The sequence below is a fragment of the Phyllobates terribilis genome, unplaced genomic scaffold (genome assembly GCF_046119375.1).
Source record: "Phyllobates terribilis strain yellow unplaced genomic scaffold, ASM4611937v1 Scaffold_2__4_contigs__length_985480577, whole genome shotgun sequence".
NCBI classification, from domain to species: Eukaryota; Metazoa; Chordata; class Amphibia; order Anura; family Dendrobatidae; genus Phyllobates; species Phyllobates terribilis.
The window spans coordinates 329,287,320-329,305,613 of record NW_027362762.1 but is presented as its reverse complement, the minus strand read 5'-3'; the positions used below and the strand labels follow the sequence as shown (position 1 = coordinate 329,305,613).

At 42.8% G+C, this 18,294-nt stretch overlaps 1 protein-coding gene across 3 annotated transcripts in view; it reads left to right on the top strand.

Annotated features, from left to right (window-relative positions):
* LOC141207720 (cohesin subunit SA-2-like) overlaps positions 1–18,294 on the top strand; it is a 126,197-nt gene that overhangs the window by 6,406 nt on the left and 101,497 nt on the right. For all 3 annotated transcript variants that reach the window (XM_073664433.1, XM_073664432.1, XM_073664434.1), the window contains exons 2-4: positions 456–574; positions 11,404–11,470; positions 11,997–12,140. In XM_073664433.1, coding sequence (XP_073520534.1) covers positions 534–574; positions 11,404–11,470; positions 11,997–12,140 — 252 coding nt within the window. In that variant the 5' untranslated portion in view covers positions 456–533. The remainder of the gene's footprint in view (positions 1–455; positions 575–11,403; positions 11,471–11,996; positions 12,141–18,294) is intronic.

Here is an 18,294-nt window from a genome sequence, read left to right as displayed (position 1 = left end):
TCATCTTTGTTCCCATTGGTGCTCACAATCTAGATTCCCTATCAGTCTGTCTTGTCTTTGGAGTGTGGGGGAAACCCACGCAAACACGGGGAGAACATACAAACTCCTTGCAGATGTTGTCCTTGGTGGGAGATGAACCCAGGACCCCAGCGCTGCAAGGCTGCAGTGCTAACCACTGCTCATATTGATCATAGTGTGTTTTTTGTGTAAGGCCAGGGCCCCACTATCAGTACTTGGTCAGTATTTTTTCTCCGGAGTGGGAGTCAAAACCAGGAGTGGGTGATAAATGGAGAAGTGGTGACTTGTTTCTATTATACATTTTCTCTGATTGTTCCTCTCCTGGTTTTGGCTTACAAATACTGATGAAAAATACTGACCAAATACTGACCAAATACTGATAGTGGGGCCGTGGCCTAAGGGAAATACTTTCCTAACCATCATGTACAATTCCACAGGTTATTTTTTACAAGACTGAAATTGGTGAGCAAGACTAAGACGTGTTGGCTGTATCCTGAAGGCAAAATGCAGAAGATATGATAGCTGTGTCTAATTCATCAGCAGATCTCTGCCAAAAGTAAGATGTCATACTGGTGGTACTGATTTTTAGGATGCCCAAAATATCTGTAGAAAATATGTTTCTCATCATTTATCGGTATTGAGACACAGGAATATTTTTTAAATGATTTCAATTGATAATTTGTCGTTCAATGAGCTTAGTGTCTCATGCCGCCCACTCGGACAGGGCCACGTAGCTCACTTATTGGCTGCAGCACTGTCACAGTGATGTTGGCGCTGCAGACAGTAACAGACACCAGGAGCAGCAGTGGCGATTCATTGCTGGACCTGGAAAGGGCGAGTAATGGACAGGGCTCAGCATTCAGAGGTCTGCTAGATCTGCAACAGAGAAAACAATCCGCTGCACCCAATAAACTAAGGCATACATCGCTGGCGTAAGGGTCTCTGCCCCTATTTCATGATGCTCTCAGATGAGGTAGCAAAAATCTGGTGACAGATTCCATTTAAAGGGAACTTTTTACATTGTTTTTCGCTATTAAACTTCCCCAGTGTGTTGTTAATGATGTGATGTGCATCACTAACATGGTTTTCGCAAAGAAAAGCTCCAAGTATTATGTTTAAAAAAACACGTTATATCATTAGGGGATTCTTTTCTTTCAGTCATAGGGGTGGCGCTTTTTATATTTTCAGTCACGGATCAGTCAGTGTCCTGTTCAAATTATGCACGCCCACAGCATTGAGAGTGATGGCCGTGACTGGCCCGACATCACAGCAACCACCTAGCACATCTCCAAAAGGGTTGGAGATCAAATGTTCAAACTTTATTAAATACATAATACAAATATTAAATTAATTAAAAATGTACTGCAAAGAGAAAACACTCCGATATCACAGAGATATACTGTACTTCCAAACGGTTAACAGCTTAATCAAAGTCCCTGAAATGTACAAAAGGGATCCTAGAAATATTTCTATGTGGTGTTTGTTGGTAAGTTGATATTACAGTTCACATGAAGAAATATATGGAAGCAATCTATCACCAGATAAAAATTCAGCAGAAATAGTAAGTATCATACTAGAAAGAGTATTAGGCCAAGTAAAGACAAAAAGATGTCTCCCCCTAGTGGGGTGAATAGATATGACAGAGACTCTTGATATTTCATACATACAAATATATGAATTAAGGCATTATTCAGATATACAACCCCTGGCAAAAATTATGGAATCACCAGGCTCGGAGGATGTTCATTCAGTTGTTTAATGTTTTTGAAAAAAAGCAGATCACAGACATGGCACAAAACTAAAGTCCTTTCAAATGGCAACTTTAGGGTTTTAAGAAACACTAAAAAATCAAGATTAAAAATGTGGTACTCAGTAAGGGTATTTTTTTTCAGAACAAGCAGAGGGAAAAAAATATGGAATCACTCAATTCTGAGGAAAAAATTATGGAATCATGAAAAACAAACACACAAAAGAACACTCCAATACATCACTAGTATTTTGTTGCACCACCTCTGGCTTTAATGACAGCTTGCAGTCTCTGAGGCATGGACTTAATGAGTAACAAACAGTACTCTTCATCAATCTGGCTCCAACTTTCTCTGATTGCTGTTGCCAGATCAGCTTTGCAGGTTGGAGCCTAGTCATGGACCATTTTCTTCAACTTCCACCAAAGATTTTCAATTGGATTTAGATCCGGACTATTTGCAGGCCATGACACTGACCTTATGTGTCTTCTTTCAAGGAATGTTGTCACAGTTTTTTCTCTATGGCAGGATGAATTATCATCTTGAAAAATGATGTCATCATCCCCAAACATCCTTTCAATTGATGGGATAAGAAAACTGTCCAAAATATCAATGTAAACTTGGGCATTTATTGAAGATGTAATGACAGCCATCTCCCCAGTGCCTTTACCTGACATGCAGCCCCATATCATCAATGACTGTGGAAATTTGCATGTTCTCTTCATGCAGTCATCTTTATAAATCTCATTGGAACGGCACCAAACAAAAGTTCCAGCATCATCACCTTGCCCAATGCAGATTCGCAATTCATCACTGAATATGGCTTTCTTCCAGTCATCCACATTCCACGATTGCTTTTCCTTAGCCCATTGTAACCTTGTTTTTTTTTGTTTAGGTGTTAATGATGGCTTATGTTTAGCTTTTCGGTATGTAAATCCCACTTCCTTTAGGCGGTTTCTTACAGTTTGGTCATAGACATTGACTCCAGTTTCCTCCCATTCGTTCCTCATTTGTTTTGTTGTGCATTTCTTGTTTTGGAGACAAGTTTCCAGTCTTTACGCTTTGATGTCTTCCTTGGGCTACCAGCATGTTTGCCTTTAACAACCTTCCCATGTTGTTTGTATTTGGTCCAGATTTTAGACACAGCTGACTGTGAACAACCAACATCTTTTGCAACATTGCGTGATGATTTACCTTCTTTTAAGAGTTTGATAATCCTCTCCTTTGTTTCAATTGACATCTCTCGTGTTGGAGCCATGATTCATGTCAGTCCACTTGGTGCAACAGCTCTCCAAGGTGTGATCACTCCTTTTTAGATGCAAACTAACCAGCAGATCTAATTTGATGCAGGTGTTAGTTTTGGAAATGAAAATTTACAGGGTGATTCCATAATTTTTTCCTCAGAATTGAGTGATTCCATATTTTTTTCCCTCTGCTTGGTCTGAAAAAAATTACCCTTACTGAGTACCACATTTTTAATCTTGATTTCTTTTAGTGTTTCTTAAAGCCCTAAAGTTGCAATTTGAAATGACTTTAGTTTTGTGCCATGTCTGTGATCTGCTTTCTTTTCAACAACATTAAACAACTGAATGAACATCCTCCGAGCCCGGTGATTCCATAATTTTTGCCAGGGGTTGTATTAGCCCGACCCAAAGCTCATCAGGAAGGCACCAGGAGGGGAGTTGAAGTAACACCACCCACTGGACGCACATGGAAAAGACCTGCTTACTTCGGAAATAGGAGTCTGTTTATCTGTACGGGGACTTGAGATATACAAGGAGCATATGGAATAGGAGCTGTTTATATAGGTAGCATAACTCAATATTTCAGAGAGGTAGCCCATGTTATTAGGGTGTATGTGTGTGTATGTACATATATATATATACAGTACAGACCAAAAGTTTGGACACACCTTCTCATTTAAAGATTTTTCTGTATTTTCATGACTATGAAAATTGTACATTCACACTGAAGGCATCAAAACAATGAATTAACACATGTGGAATTATATACTTAACAAAAAAGTGTGAAACAACTGAAAATATGTCTTATATTCTAGGTTCTTCAAAGTAGCCACCTTTTGCTTTGATGACTGCTTTGCACACTCTTGGCATTCTCTTGATGAGCTTCAAGAGTTAGTCACCAGTAATGGTTTTCACTTCACAGGTGTGCCCTGTCAGGTTTAATAAGTGGGATTTCTTGCCTTATAAATGGGGTTGGGACCATCAGTTGTGTTGTGCAGAAGTCTAGTGGATACACAGCTGATAGTCCTACTGAATAGACTGTTAGAATTTGTATTATGGCAAGAAAAAATCAGCTAAGTAAAGAAAAATGAGTGTCCATCATTACTTTAAGAAATGAAGGTCAGTCAGTCAGAAAAATTGGGAAAACTTTGAAAGCGTCCCCAAGTGCAGTTGCAAAAACTATCAAGCGCTACAAAGAAACTGTCTCACATGAGGACCGCCCCAGGAAAGGAAGACCAAGAGTCACCTCTGCTTCTGAGGATAAGTTTATCCGAGTCACCAGCCTCAGAAATCGCAGCTCAGATTAGAGACCAGGTCAATGCCACACAGAGTTCTAGCAGCAGACACATCTCTACAAAAACTGTTAAGAGGAGACTTTGTGCAGCATGCCTTCAAGGTAAAATAGCTGCTAGGAAACCACTGCTAAGGACAGGCTACAAGCAGAAGAGACTTGTTTGGGCTAAAGAACTCAAGGAATGGACATTAGACCTGTGGAAATATGTGCTTTGGTCTGATGAGACCAAATTTGAGATCTTTGGTTCCAACCACCGTGTCTTTGTGTGACGCAGAAAAAGTGAACGGATGGACTCTACATGCCTGGTTCCCACTGTGAAGCATGGAGGAGGAGGTGTGATGGTGTGGGGGTGCTTTGCTGGTGACACTGTTGGGGATTTATTCAAAATTGAAGGCATATTGAACCAGCATGGCTACCACAGCGTCTTGCAGCGGCATGCTATTCCATCCAGTTTGCGTTTAGTTGGACCATCATTTATTTTTCAACAGTACAATGACCCCAAACACACCTCCAGGCTGTGTAAGGGCTATTTGACCAAGAAGGAGAGTGATGGGGTGCTACGCCAGATGACCTGGCCTCCACAGCCACCAGACCTGAACCCAATCGAGATGGTTTGGGGTGAGCTGGACCGCAGAGTGAAGGCAAAAGGGCCAACAAATGCTAAGAATCTCTGGGAACTCCTTCAAGATTGTTGGAAGACCATTTCCGGTGACTACCTCTTGAAGCTCATCAAGAGAATGCCAATAGTGTGCAAAGCAGTCATCAAAGCTAAAGGTGGCTACTTTGAAGAACCTAGAATATAAGACATATTTTCAGCTGTTTCACAATTTTTTGTTAAGTATATAATTCCACATGTGTTAATTCATAGTTTTGATGCCTTCAGTGTGAATGTACAATTTTCATAGGAAAAAAAAATACAGGAAAATCTTTAAATGAGAAGGTGTGTCCAAACTTTTGGTCTGTACTGTATATATTTATATATTGTGTGTTTGAGAATAAAATTAATGTAATATGTAAAATAAAACTAAGAATAATAAAGAGTGAGCAAATAAGAATAATAATACATAATGAATAAATAAAATATTTGTGTGTACAGAGATGTGTGTAGACTGGTGTTACTCAGGTGTCAAAAGAGTGAATATTTTAATAAAGTTAACAATGTTCAAAAATCAATAAATAGTGTGTATAAATATCAGTGCTAAAAATGCATGTTAAATAAACCAAAAGTATAAACAAACTGAAGTGTATGGTCAATAAAAGTATATCAATGTGATACCATTTTCTCTTTGCAGTACCTTTTAATTGATTTTATATTTGTATTATGTATCTAATAAAGTTTGAACTTTTGATATCTAACCCTTAGAGAATTTATTTCCATGTATTGTTTTTTCCTGTAAAGATAAGTTAGTCCATCCGGACCAGGGAATTTACCATTGGGAAGTGATACGAGCACATCTGTTATTCCTCCTGAGAGATCTCTATATTGAGAGAAGCAATTGCTTCCGCAGACAGGGTGTAGGGAGTTTCCGTTGTTGGAGGAAGGTTTGGATGATTTTTACTTTACTTGTTTGGATCAGTAGGCAGAGGGTCAGGGAGAGAGTATAATTTAGATAAGTACTCTTGAAAGATTTTAGCTATTTTAGTGGACTCATACAATACTGTCCCTTTATTACCTACCCCTAAGGGTGTATATTGACCGCTGACCTCTATCCTCTCTGAGTTGTCTCTCCAAAAGCGAGTGCCATTTATTTCCCTTTTCATAATATTTTTGTCTACTATATAGTAGCATTTTTTGCAGTTTTATAAATAGTGATGTCTTTTAGCAGTGGTGATTAGTGTTGAGCATTCCGATACTGAAATATCGGGTATCGGCCGATATTCGCGGTATCGGAATTCCGATACTTAATTCCGATACTTTTACAATATCGAATACCGGAATCGGAAGTTCCCATAATGCCTGCGCTCTGCAGGGTCTCTGAAGGATGACAAGCTGGATGGCAGCGCTCAGCTGAGATCCAGCCTGTCATCAGAATGCCATCCCAGCGGGGGAGAATTCTCCTGATTGTTTAAAAGCCGGCGCGCGGTAAAAAGCAGCCGGCTTTTAAACAATCACACAGCCCCATACTGCTTCCCTGCAGCCTCCCATCCCGATCCTCCGCTCCCCTCGCCACCTCCAATCCCAATCGTAAGTTAGGACCGGGCGGGGAGCGCAGCACCAAGGAGCGAAGAACCCGGGCGGGGAAGCCGGCAGTGAAAAGACTTTACCGCCGGCTTTCCCGTTCTGTGCTGCGCTTTCCCGCCGGTTATTTCAAATGAACAGCTGAGGTATCAGGTGATGCTGATCAGCTGTTCATTTGAAGTAGCCGCGGTGCCCTCAGAGGGTTCATGTGAGTTCATGCTTGACTGCATGAACTCACATGAACTATCCCACGGCCGCACAGGTCAGCCTCACCTCCCAGACCATCAGCCCGTCATGATTAGTGTGTGTGCGGGTGTCTGTGCGTGTGTGTGCGGGGTGTGTGTGCGATGTCTGCGTGTGTGTGCGGGGTGTCTGTGCGATGTTTGTGCGAGTGTGTGCGGTGTCTGTGCGATGTCTGCGGGTGTGTGCGTGCAGGCAGACATAGGCCGATGTGACACTACTACTCCCATCGGCCTATGTCTGTCCCCCGTCCACTCGTGCCAGCAGGATCAGCTCGATGGGAGCAGTAGTTCCCATCAGCCTGATCCTGCTATTTAAATTGCCCTACTGTGCCCCAATAAATTTTAAATACATGTCATTGGTGGCCAGTGGTTGCCTACAATAAATTAGTTCATACATTACCTGTCCCCGCCGATCGCCACCTAAAATAAAGTAAAAAATAAAAAACTACACCTATACTCACCTAGACACCTAATTCCCCGGAGCCATCGATCTCCTGTAATAAAATATAAAATAATAAACCACAACCTTATCCTTACCCCTCCGTAGTAGTCCACGAGTGTCCCACGAAGATCTCCAGTTCAGAGCAGCCACATAGAATGTGACCGCTCTGAACCGCTGCCGCCGCTGGAATGACGGGGCCGTAAGGGTTCGCCGGAGTTCAGGCAGCGCTGCTCCGGTTAGCTCCTTTACGGCCCTGCTGTATCGTGAGAAATTCCCACGGTACAGCAGTGCCATAAAGGAGGTCTCCGGAGCAGCGTTGACTGAATGCACTCCGGTGACCTCAGTCAGGGGCTCCCGCTGCCGGGAGCGGACGTGTTCCCGGCAGCGTGAGCTTACAGCAGCCATGCACAGCTGTCACCATCTCCAGATGTGACAGCTGTGCATGGGAGATCAGCGCAGGAACGTGGACAGGTAACTATTATTTTTAGTAATCTAAGAATTAAATAAAATGGTCTGTTTTATTTCAAATAAATTATTTTTTTCTGGGTGTAGTGTGTTTTTTCTTTTTAACACTTTGTAGGTTAGTCTTATAGACGCCCATCATTACTAACCTGGGCTTCATGGCAGCTGGCGCTGACATGAACCCCACCACTATTACCCCCTGCCACCGCACCAGGGCAGCGTGGAAGAGCGAGGCTAAGTGCCAGAATTGGCGCATCATATGGATGCGCCATTTCTGGGGCGGCTGACGGCTGGTGTTTCTAGCCTGGGAGGGGGCCATTATTCATGGCACCCTTCCTGGGCTATTAATATCAGCCCTCAGCTGTCTGCCTAACCTTTGCTAGCTATTAAAATAGGGGGGACCCCACGTCATTTTTTTGGGGGGGGGTCCCCCATTTTAATAGCTAGTAAAGGCTAGGTATTCAGCTGGGGGCTGATATTAGTAGCCTGGGAAGCTCCGTGGGTTTTACCCCCTTCCCAGGCTTCAAACATCTGCCCCAGCCGTCTGCTTAACCTCCTCTAGAGACTAAAATTATGGGGGATCCCACGCCATTTTTTTTTAAATAAATCCTTTATTTTAACACTAAATGACATTTGAGGAGTTAATAAAGATGCAGTCCCTAAATTATTATTTATTTTTTAATTAATTTTTCCCAAAACTTTTGACGTGGGCTTCGCCATATTTTTGTATGCCAGCCAGGTACAGCATCCAGCTTCTATGAACGCGTCATTTTCCGGGATGGCTGTGGACTGCAATTTTCAGCGGGGGGGGGGGGGGGCAGAAAGCTTGGGCCTCCCTGCGCTGCAGATTCCATCCCCCAGCTGCCTAGTTGTACCTGGCTGGACGCAAAAATAGGGAGAAGCTCCACGTTTTTTTTTTTTTAATTATTTCATGAAATTCATGGAATAATTAAGAAAAAAAGGGCTTCCCTATATTGTTGTGTCCAACCAGGTACAAATAGGCAGCTGGTGGTTGGGGGCAGCCCGTTCCTGCCTGCTGTACCTGGCTGGACACAAATATAGTGCGAAGCCCCACGTCAATTTTTTTTTAATTATTTCAGGAAATTCATGAAATAATTAAAAAAAAATTATGTGGGGCTTCGCCCTATATTTGCAGGCAGGAACGGGCTGCCCCCAACCACCAGCTGCCTATCTGTACCTAGCCGGACACAATAATATAGGGAAGCCCTTTTTTTCTTAATTATTCCATGAATTTCATGAAATAATTAAAAAAAAAAATACGTGGGGCTTCGCCCTATTTTTGTGTCCAGCCAGGTACAACTAGGCAGCTGGGGGCTGGAATCTGCAGCGCAGGGAGACCCAAGCTTTCTGGGCCCCACCCGCTGCAAATTGCAGTCCGCAGCCGCCCCGGAAAATGGCGCGTTCATAGAAGCGCCATCTTCTGGCGCTGTACCCAACTCATCCAGGGCCCTGGTGCGGTGGCTCACTGGGTAATAAAGGGGTTAAGGCCAGCTTGGCATTATCAGCTGGCCCTAATCCCGAAATTCATGGGGTCACGCCAATATTAGACATGACCGCCATGAATTTCTAGTAAAGTATTTAAAAAAACACAACACCCAGAATAAAGTCCTTTAATTGAAATAAACACACAATTCTTTATTGTTCTAAATTAAACCATACTTACCGTCACGCCCATTCCAGCTGAAGCCAACGATCTCCTGCAATAAAAGTAAAATAATAAAGCAACCTCATCCTTACCTTTCCATGGATCCCACGACAGCTTCAGCTCTGCTACATCGAGATGACAGGCTGGACCGCAGCAGAACGCTGCCATTCAGCCTGTCATCCCGCAGACACTGAGAAGCGCAGGCATACTTGCACTCCTCAGTGTCTGGCTGTGACGGCATAAAGATGAGCCGAGGTCATGTCCAATGAACTCAGCTCACCTCATGCACGTCACTGACAGCGTGGGAAAATTCTCCTGCACTCAGCGCTTCAGCATGAGAATTTTCCCACGCTGTCAGTGACGTGCATGAGGTGAGCTGAGTTCATTGGACATGACCTCGGCTCATCTTTATGCCGTCACAGCCAGACACTGAGGAGCGCAAGCAAGCCTGCGCTTCTCAGTGTCTGCGGGATGACAGGCTGGATGGCAGCGTTCTGCTGCGGTCCAGCCTGTCATCTCGATGTAGCAGAGCTGGAGCCGTCGTGGGAACCATGGAAAGGTAAGGATGAGGTTGCTTTATTATTTTTCTTTTATTGCAGGAGATCGTTGGCTTCAGCTGGAATGGGCGTGACTGTAAGTATGGTTTAATTTAGAACAATAAAGAATTGTGTGTTTATTTCAATTAAAGGACTTTATTCTGGGTGTTTGTGTTTTTCTTTAACTTTGACTATGGGGTTAGTAATGGGGGTGTCTTATAGACGCCTCTCCATTACTAACCTGGGCTTGATGTCAGCTGGCATTATAAGCTGACATCAACCCCAGCCCTATTACCCCACTGCCACCGCTACAGGGCAGTGGGAAGAGCGAGGCTAAGTGCCAGAATTGGCGCATCCTATGGATGCGCCATTTCTGGGGCGGCTGACGGCTGGTGTTTCTAGCCTGGGAGGGGGCCAATATTCATGGCACCCTTCCTGGGCTATTAAAATCAGCCCCCAGCTGTCTGCCTAGCCTTTGCTAGCTATTAAATTAGGGGGGACCCCACGTTATTTTTTTGGGGGGGTTCCCCCATTTTACTAGCTACTAAAGGCTAGGTATTCAGCTGGGGGCTGATATTAGTAGCCTGGGAAGCTCCGTGGGTATTACCCCCTTCCCAGGCTTCAAACATTTGCCCCAGCCGTCTGCTTAACCTCCGCTAGAGCCTAAAATTAAGGGGAACCCCACGCCAATTTTTTTTAAAATAAATCCTTTATTTTAACACTAAATGACAAGTACAGTAATCAACACTGTCACTGTACTTCATATATATGTGACTGACATGTTTCTATCTATCTAATCTATGTGTGATTCTCTATTCTTTCTATTCTAAATTGTCGGGTACCGCTGCTGAATTGCCGGCCGGCTTTTTTAAAGAGACAGTGCATGAAAACGCTATTATTTTTTTAAATAAATCCTTTACACTAAATGACAAGTACAGTAAGCAACACTGTCACTGTACTTCATATATATGTGACTGACATGTTTCTATCTATCTAATCTATGTGTGAAGCTCTATTCTTTCTGTTGTAAATTGTCGGGTACCGGTGAATGCCGCTGATGAATTGCCGGCTTTTCATGTCATTCTACATTATTCTTAGTTGTTTTACTTCATGTAGAATTAACCTACAAGGAAAGAAAGGGTTTATTTTCATTCCGATATTTGTGTCCCATTGACTTGCATTGGTTTCCGGTATCTGAATCGGCGATATCCGATACTTTTTGGGTATCGGCCCGATCCAATCCGATACGATATTTCCTGATATCGGAAGGTATCGCTCAACACTAGTGGTGATATAAAACAAATTTCTGTATGATTTTCCGGAAGTTAACTGATAATTTACGTTGTGATCTGTTTGGCATGCCTCCATGTACCGACAACGTGTCCACTGTGTCTGAAAAAATAACATTGAAGTCCCCTCTAATGACCCAGGCAGATGGGGGTAGATGAATCAGTTTCGGGATCCCATTATTTTGATATACTAAATATGAACATTTGCCAGTGTTTTATGTAAAGTAATTGATCTTAGGTTTCTTGGTTTAATAATGAAGATATTTGTATTTTAATATCCCTATAGGGAGAATGCCAACATCAGTTCCCTTGCTAGCATAAGCAATGGCAGTGTGGACTACCTGATGACCCCGGTAGGTTGTTATTGTACTTCTCACATATTTAGTGTGGTATGGGCCAGTGTACATAGTAAGAAAGCATCACTTCTGTAAATTATCTACTGTACAAAATGTCTTTATAATAGAAATCATGTTATGTGGTATTGAGTGTGTCTATTTTATTGCATAGTTACGTTTTTCCTTTCTCAGTATCAGTATGTGCGAATATTTTTTTTTTCAGCTGCATGTAACATATATTGTATCTGCTATAATAGTAAATTCACATTGTGTGGAAAGTGATAATTACAACTTATATCCACAATTGATAGAGAAGTAATAGAAACCGACGTGTCACTAGGTCACAAAACGTCAGGCTGTATTTTTAGTCACTGGCTTCTCTTTATCTCTCAGACTATGATAACTATGATAATACTACATTATTATGTAATCTGTCTTTTGCTTTCTCCTCGTGCGACAAACAGCAATAAAAAGTATCTGTATGCTTCACTGGCTGCCGGATTTTACTTGCTTCATTTTCATTACTTTGATTATGACGTGATAGGTAAAGAGAGGCCGAAGACAGTCCGAAAACCTCTCTCGTAGAAACTCCTCAAGGCGCAGCAGGGACAGCCGCATATCAACTGGGGAAGTGACTGAAGCTGTCACTCTGTTTGAGGTTATCAGCATTGGAAAGAGAGCTATACAGGTAAGTTCAGGGGGTCTTTTGCCAATCCCCATATATTGTAATATCTGATATTGTACTGTATATTGTGGCGCTGAGATCATCTCCTAAGTGATGCACGGTTGTGTTTTTGAGCAAGCATTTTGCCTGTAGTAGAATTCTTACCAGCTGCTGTCTTCTACTATTGTCAGCACCGCTCTGGTCCTGTTCTGCTCATTGAGACTAGTTGGATCACTCCAATGTTTGCTAGCTGATCCAGTGTTTTCTCACTTCTTAATCTAATGTTAATAGGGTAGGTGGCACATCCTTAAAGATGGTCTGAATTGTACAGGGTGCCAGTTCCTCTGGAGCTAAGCACTGAGCTCCTGTAGAACCATAGGAGATAGGAGTAAGAAGCTGGACCCGGAAGGCACACAGAGATGCTTCTTTAAAATGTATTCAGCATATATCAAATCCATTAATCAGACCGTAGTCGGTATAGAAATAAGTAGGGGGGGGCATGTCTGAAGGCCGAAGGAGACGGACGTGTGAAGCAACGCTCCTGCTGGCACCCGCGTCCTATCTCGGCCATACCCGGCTGTTTACTGCTTCACCTACCGGGAACAACACCGAGTCGACGTCGGGAGTCAGCGGAGACGTCGGGTGTGAGTCCGGAGCTCTTGAGAGGCTGTTGTGGAACACCGCGGAGTCGGCGGCCTGGTCGGGCGGCCTCCTGGATCACTGCTTCCGCCCGCTCTTCCCCCGGAGCGGTCCGACACTCAGTGAGCTCTGCAGTCTCTGGGAGATCAGCAGCAATGGGGAGGTCCACGGAGACACGCATCGGAGTCCTGTGATCGGAGTCGGTGGTGAGTGGGAGAGACAGCCGGGAGGGAAGAATGGACGGCGGCCATCTTACTGATTCCCTCCCCTCTGGAAACGGAGAGCAAAGTTTGCCGCACTTCGCTCCTCATTCCACAGTAAAGGTTAGACGGGCCAGGACTGTAATGGTGATTTAACCCCACATGGGTTGGACCCCACTTTATTTTCTTATACCGTGATTCCATTCCTGTGGAGATAGCTGCGTGGAGTTACCTATGATACAAGCTATAGTCTCCACGCTGCTGCTGTGAGATTCTTCTCCTGTGTTTTCTAACGCAAGTCTGCCATCTGCTGGAGCTTCTGGGTAAAGTAGATAACACCATGCTATTCCCAATATACAGTAACATGACTTGGTCCGGTGCTTAACCCACTATGTTAACCCCAAGATGAGGTGACTCCTATTGCATAGACTTCTATAAAAGCGGCATGACGCATTTCTACTCACAGAGAACAGTGAAGCTAAGCTAATACTCCAAGACAGAGAACACGCTTAATACTGTTATATTTTGATCCCATTAATAAAACCAAAATGACCAGGGGCAGACCTCGTAAAACAGCGCCCCCTAATAAACTAACTGAATTTTTCTCATGGGGAGCGGCACAATCCACATCCAATCTGAGCGAATCCCAACGAGTCTCCTTGCCACCCTCTGGTCGCTCCTCCCGTGAAAGTTCAACTATGGGAGAAGACCCAGGGTCTGCAGATGCTCCGTTAACCAAAAACACGATGCAAGAACTACTGAGCACTCTGCGTAAGTCTCTAAAAGATGACATGAAACAAATGGTGAGTGCCTTGAAAAAAGATGTGAGAAACCTGGAGGAGCGTACCTCACGGTTAGAGGACAAAATGGTGGATTTTGCGGATTCTCACAACTCTCTGGTTGATGCATACTACAAACTAAAAGATACATCAGAATATCTCAGAAATAAAATGGGAGACCAGGAGGACAGGTCTCGTGGGATTCCTGAAATCGTTAAGAACTCTATCCCAATTCTTTCACAATCTGCTGCAGTTCGTACTCCCAGACGCATCTAACTCTGAGTTGGTAGTGGATAGAATTCACAGGGTTCCTAAACCTAAACATGTAAATCCCTCACTGCCTAGAGACACTCTGGCAAGGATTAACTTTTTCACCATCAAAGAAAAATTTCTACGCTGTATCAGAGCTAAACCAGATCTACCTGCTCCGTTTCAAGGGATCACTATTTTTCAAGATCTGTCAGCCGCCACTTTAACAAAACGCAACGAGTTTGCTCCTTACACAGCAATTTTGAGAAACGTCGGCATTCCCTACCGCTGGGGATACCCAGTCAAACTGTTAATCAGTAAAGATGATGACGTGGTGGTCTGCCTATCACTGCGACATGCAGAAAAACAACTCGGCAAATGGAAGCTGCTTCCGGAGGGGTTTGTTTCACCTCTCCCCACAGAGCAACAGTATAAAAAAATTCCAACTGATTGGATCACTGTAAATCGTTGAGGTCTGCAATCTTTCCTTTTTAGGAGTTCACCTCTAATCTCTGAATCTGTACTTGCTGTTTCCTTCTGTTGCCTTCCGGCACGGGAGTACGGTCCTGACGACCTCGGTCGTCCTCTTCTGTTATGTCCGTACTCTTTGAATACCCCCACTCGATAGCGTATATCCAGATGGTTCGCTATCTTTTGGACATTTGTTCCATATATGTGTTTTTAGTTGTTTTATTTTATCTTTTCCCTAAATGTGTTTATGTTTGGTTAATTAACCTTCAACCATTGGATCCCTATTCTCCAAATGCACGATATTGTATTGTTCTACCTCTCTCCATGCCAGAAATATGTATTGATGTACAAATGTTCTATTCTTTGATCGTACTCGAGAACTTTGAACCCCACCATGGGTATTAAGATCTTATCTCTTAATGTAAGGGGTTTAAACTCCCCCTTTAAAAGGTCTCTCCTTTGGAAAGAGATAGGATCATCCAAATGCGAAGTTATCTGTTTACAGGAGACTCATTTGCTTTCCCAAGATGCACCTAGATTATCCAATATTCACTTCCCCACAATAATTCAGGCTAATGCCCCACATAAAAAAGCGGGTGTTGCGATACTCATAAAACCTACCATATCATACTCCATGTTGTCCCTTTATACTGATCCCAGAGGGAGATATATAGTCCTATCTTGTTTACTAAATAATTCCCAATACACGATTGTGACCTCATATAGCCCTAATAATAAGCCCAAAATTTTCTTCTCTAAAGTTCTTAAAAAAATTCGCTCCGTCTCTCAGGGACCATTGATAATTTGCGGAGATTTCAATGCCCCTGTATCTAGAGATTTAGACATGGACTCAGATCGAAATACAGGTCGGGAGGATTTAAAAGGTATTATATCAGATGAAGCTCTCCACGATGTTTGGAGATACCATCATGCCAACGAAAGAGACTATACGTACTTTTCCCCTAGATTTTCATCACTTTCTCGAATAGACTATTTTTTAGTAAATAGAACAGCCTTACCATTATGTAAATCCTCACATATAGGTTCGATAACCTGGTCTGATCATGCCCCAATTATGTTAGAACTCGCTGATGGCGGCGCTCCACCCTCTGCGTTTACCTGGCGTTTGAATACTTTTCTTTTAAAATCTGCTTATAATAGGGAATATCTTTCTAATGAGCTGAAACATTTTCTTGAAATTAATGACAATGGAGAAGTTTCTGATGAGATTTTATGGTTATCGCAAAAAGCATTTATGAGAGGTTTATGTATAAAATTGGCTTCACGAGAAAAGAGACGCATAGAGTGCTAAGTGTAATCGGTCATAAATAAAATTAAAGTTTTGGAAAACGACCAAAAACAAAACAAATCCCTGGCAGTTAATAATGCTTTACTGGAGAGTAGAAATGACCTTCGGAAACTCTTATTATTCAACTATGAACATAATTTAAAGTGGGTTAAAGCAAAATACTATGCTTTGGGTGATAGAGCAAGCGCTGTACTGGCCCGTAGAGTGAAAAAACTGACTGCTAAGGGGAGGATTGCCTATTTGCTCCAGCCGAACGGGGATAAAATTTATGACCCAATAGAGATAGCCAATGCATTTGCGGACTATTATTCCCATCTGTACAATCTGAACATGGACCAGACCATCCGTCATCCCTCGTCCCCACATATAGAACAATTTCTAAAATCTATAAACTTACCGAAAATCTCACAATCCCAACTTGAATCATTGAACTCGCCTATACAGGTTGGTGAAATAAAAAGTGCAATTAAAGCGTCTAAACTACACTCCACTCCAGTGCCAGATGGCTTTGCTAACGAATTTTATAAACTGCTCTCGGAGCAGCTATCCCCATACTTGCAGCGACTATTTTTACATTGGAGAGGCAAGGGTAAAATCAACCCATTATTTTTGGAAGCGACTATCGTTACCTTCCCAAAACCAGGCAAACCCCCAAATAAACCTGAGAATTTTCGACCTATTTCACTACTGAACTGTGATCTTAAATTGTACTCTAAGATCCTAGCTCAAAGAATTAATACGGTCCTCCCTCAGCTGGTAGCACCAGATCAAATGGGTTTTGTGCCGGGGAGGCAAACCAGAGACGCCACCCGACGTGTTCTAAACCTGATCCACAGAGCAGAAAAATCTGGGGTCCCCAGTGTGCTCGTTTCGTTGGACGCAGAAAAAGCGTTTGATCTAGTACACTGGGGATACCTCCAAGCAGTCTTGACTAAATTCGGGTTAATTGGACACATACAGAAGGATATAATGGCATTATACTCCTCCCTGAGTGCGAAGGTATTAACAGCAGACTTTAGTTCAGACCAGTTTCATATCTCGAATGGAACCCGCCAGGGGTGCCCGTTATCGCCTGCAATTTTTGCATTGGTAATAGAACCCTTGGCGCAGGAGATTCGCACCTGTAAAGATATCTTTGGAATAAAAATAGAGTCCGTGGCTCACCCAGTTGGTCTGTATGCGGATGACGTAATTATCTCTGTAACACACCCCGAGACTTCCCTTCGAGCACTGCTGTCCATTCTCTCTCGGTTCTCAGAGGCATCCCTTTACAAATTGAACTCAGCAAAATCAATGGCCCTTCCAATTGATTGCCCCCCAGGACTAATTTCCAATTTAAAAAAATCTCTGCCATTTACATGGGCTAAAAACTCCATTATCTGCCTAGGGATTCACCTAGTCTCTCCCTCAAAAAACTTAGTCACTAAAAATATTTCAGAGCTACTAAATTCAATCAAGCCAGAGCTCAAAAGACTGAGCACTTTAGAACTTTCTTGGATGGCCCGTATACAAACGTGTAAAATGACCTTTTTACCTAAAATTCTATACCTTTTAAGATGTATACCACTTCCCATACAAAAAACCTACTAGACGAAATCCAAACTTTACCACTTCGTTTTATATGGGGTGGCAAAAAATCCAGATTCCAGAGCTCCTTGCTGTTTTATAAATTGGGAGAGGGAGGTTTGGGACTACCAAATATCCACCTCTACTATAGAGCATGCACGATTGACGCTCTTAGAGAGTGGTGGGACACTAAGTCCAATCTCTCCTGAGTTCAAATGGAAAAATCGGATACCAAATTTCATTCCACTAGACTCATGTTGGAAGCGGAATTTCTGCTCCCGAAGTCTCAATCTTGCTCCCTCCCGACAATGACACATGCTCTTAAAATGTGGAGAGAGCTGATTTTTAAAAAGATTATACACATTCCGTTGAAATATATCTCGCTTAGGAGCGTTGATTTGGTGGTCCCATTCTCCTACTTCCGCCGTTGGGAAGATTACGGCATTTCTAATTTGCAATCTATGTTTTCAGCTAGTTCTATCAAGACGTTTGACGAACTATCCTCTATATATCAACTCCCCGGTAATCTTCACTTTTCCTATGTTCAACTGAAGAGTTTTCTTTCTTCTTCTCCAGCAATTGTGTCACGGCTAGCTCCATCCACAATACAACACTTTGTGTTGGGGAAGAAGGGATTCTCTAGGGGTGTTTCTGTTTCGGTAGCATATAATTTTCTCAATTCTCCCTCTAATAATACTAAGCTTCCGTGCATGGTTAAATGGGAATCGGATTTGGGCACTTCTTTTACTCTTGATCAATGGCAATTAGCTTTATCATGGCCCCTTAAAAGTTCATCATGCATAAACCACCTAGAAATTGCAAAAAAAATCCAACTCCGTTGGTATTTACCACAAAACCGTATAGCTCACCTATCTCAAGGTACATCTCCCTTATGTTGGTAAACATGTGGAGGAGTAGGCACACTTCTGCACTCTTGGTGGTCATGTTTTAAACTAAATAGCTTT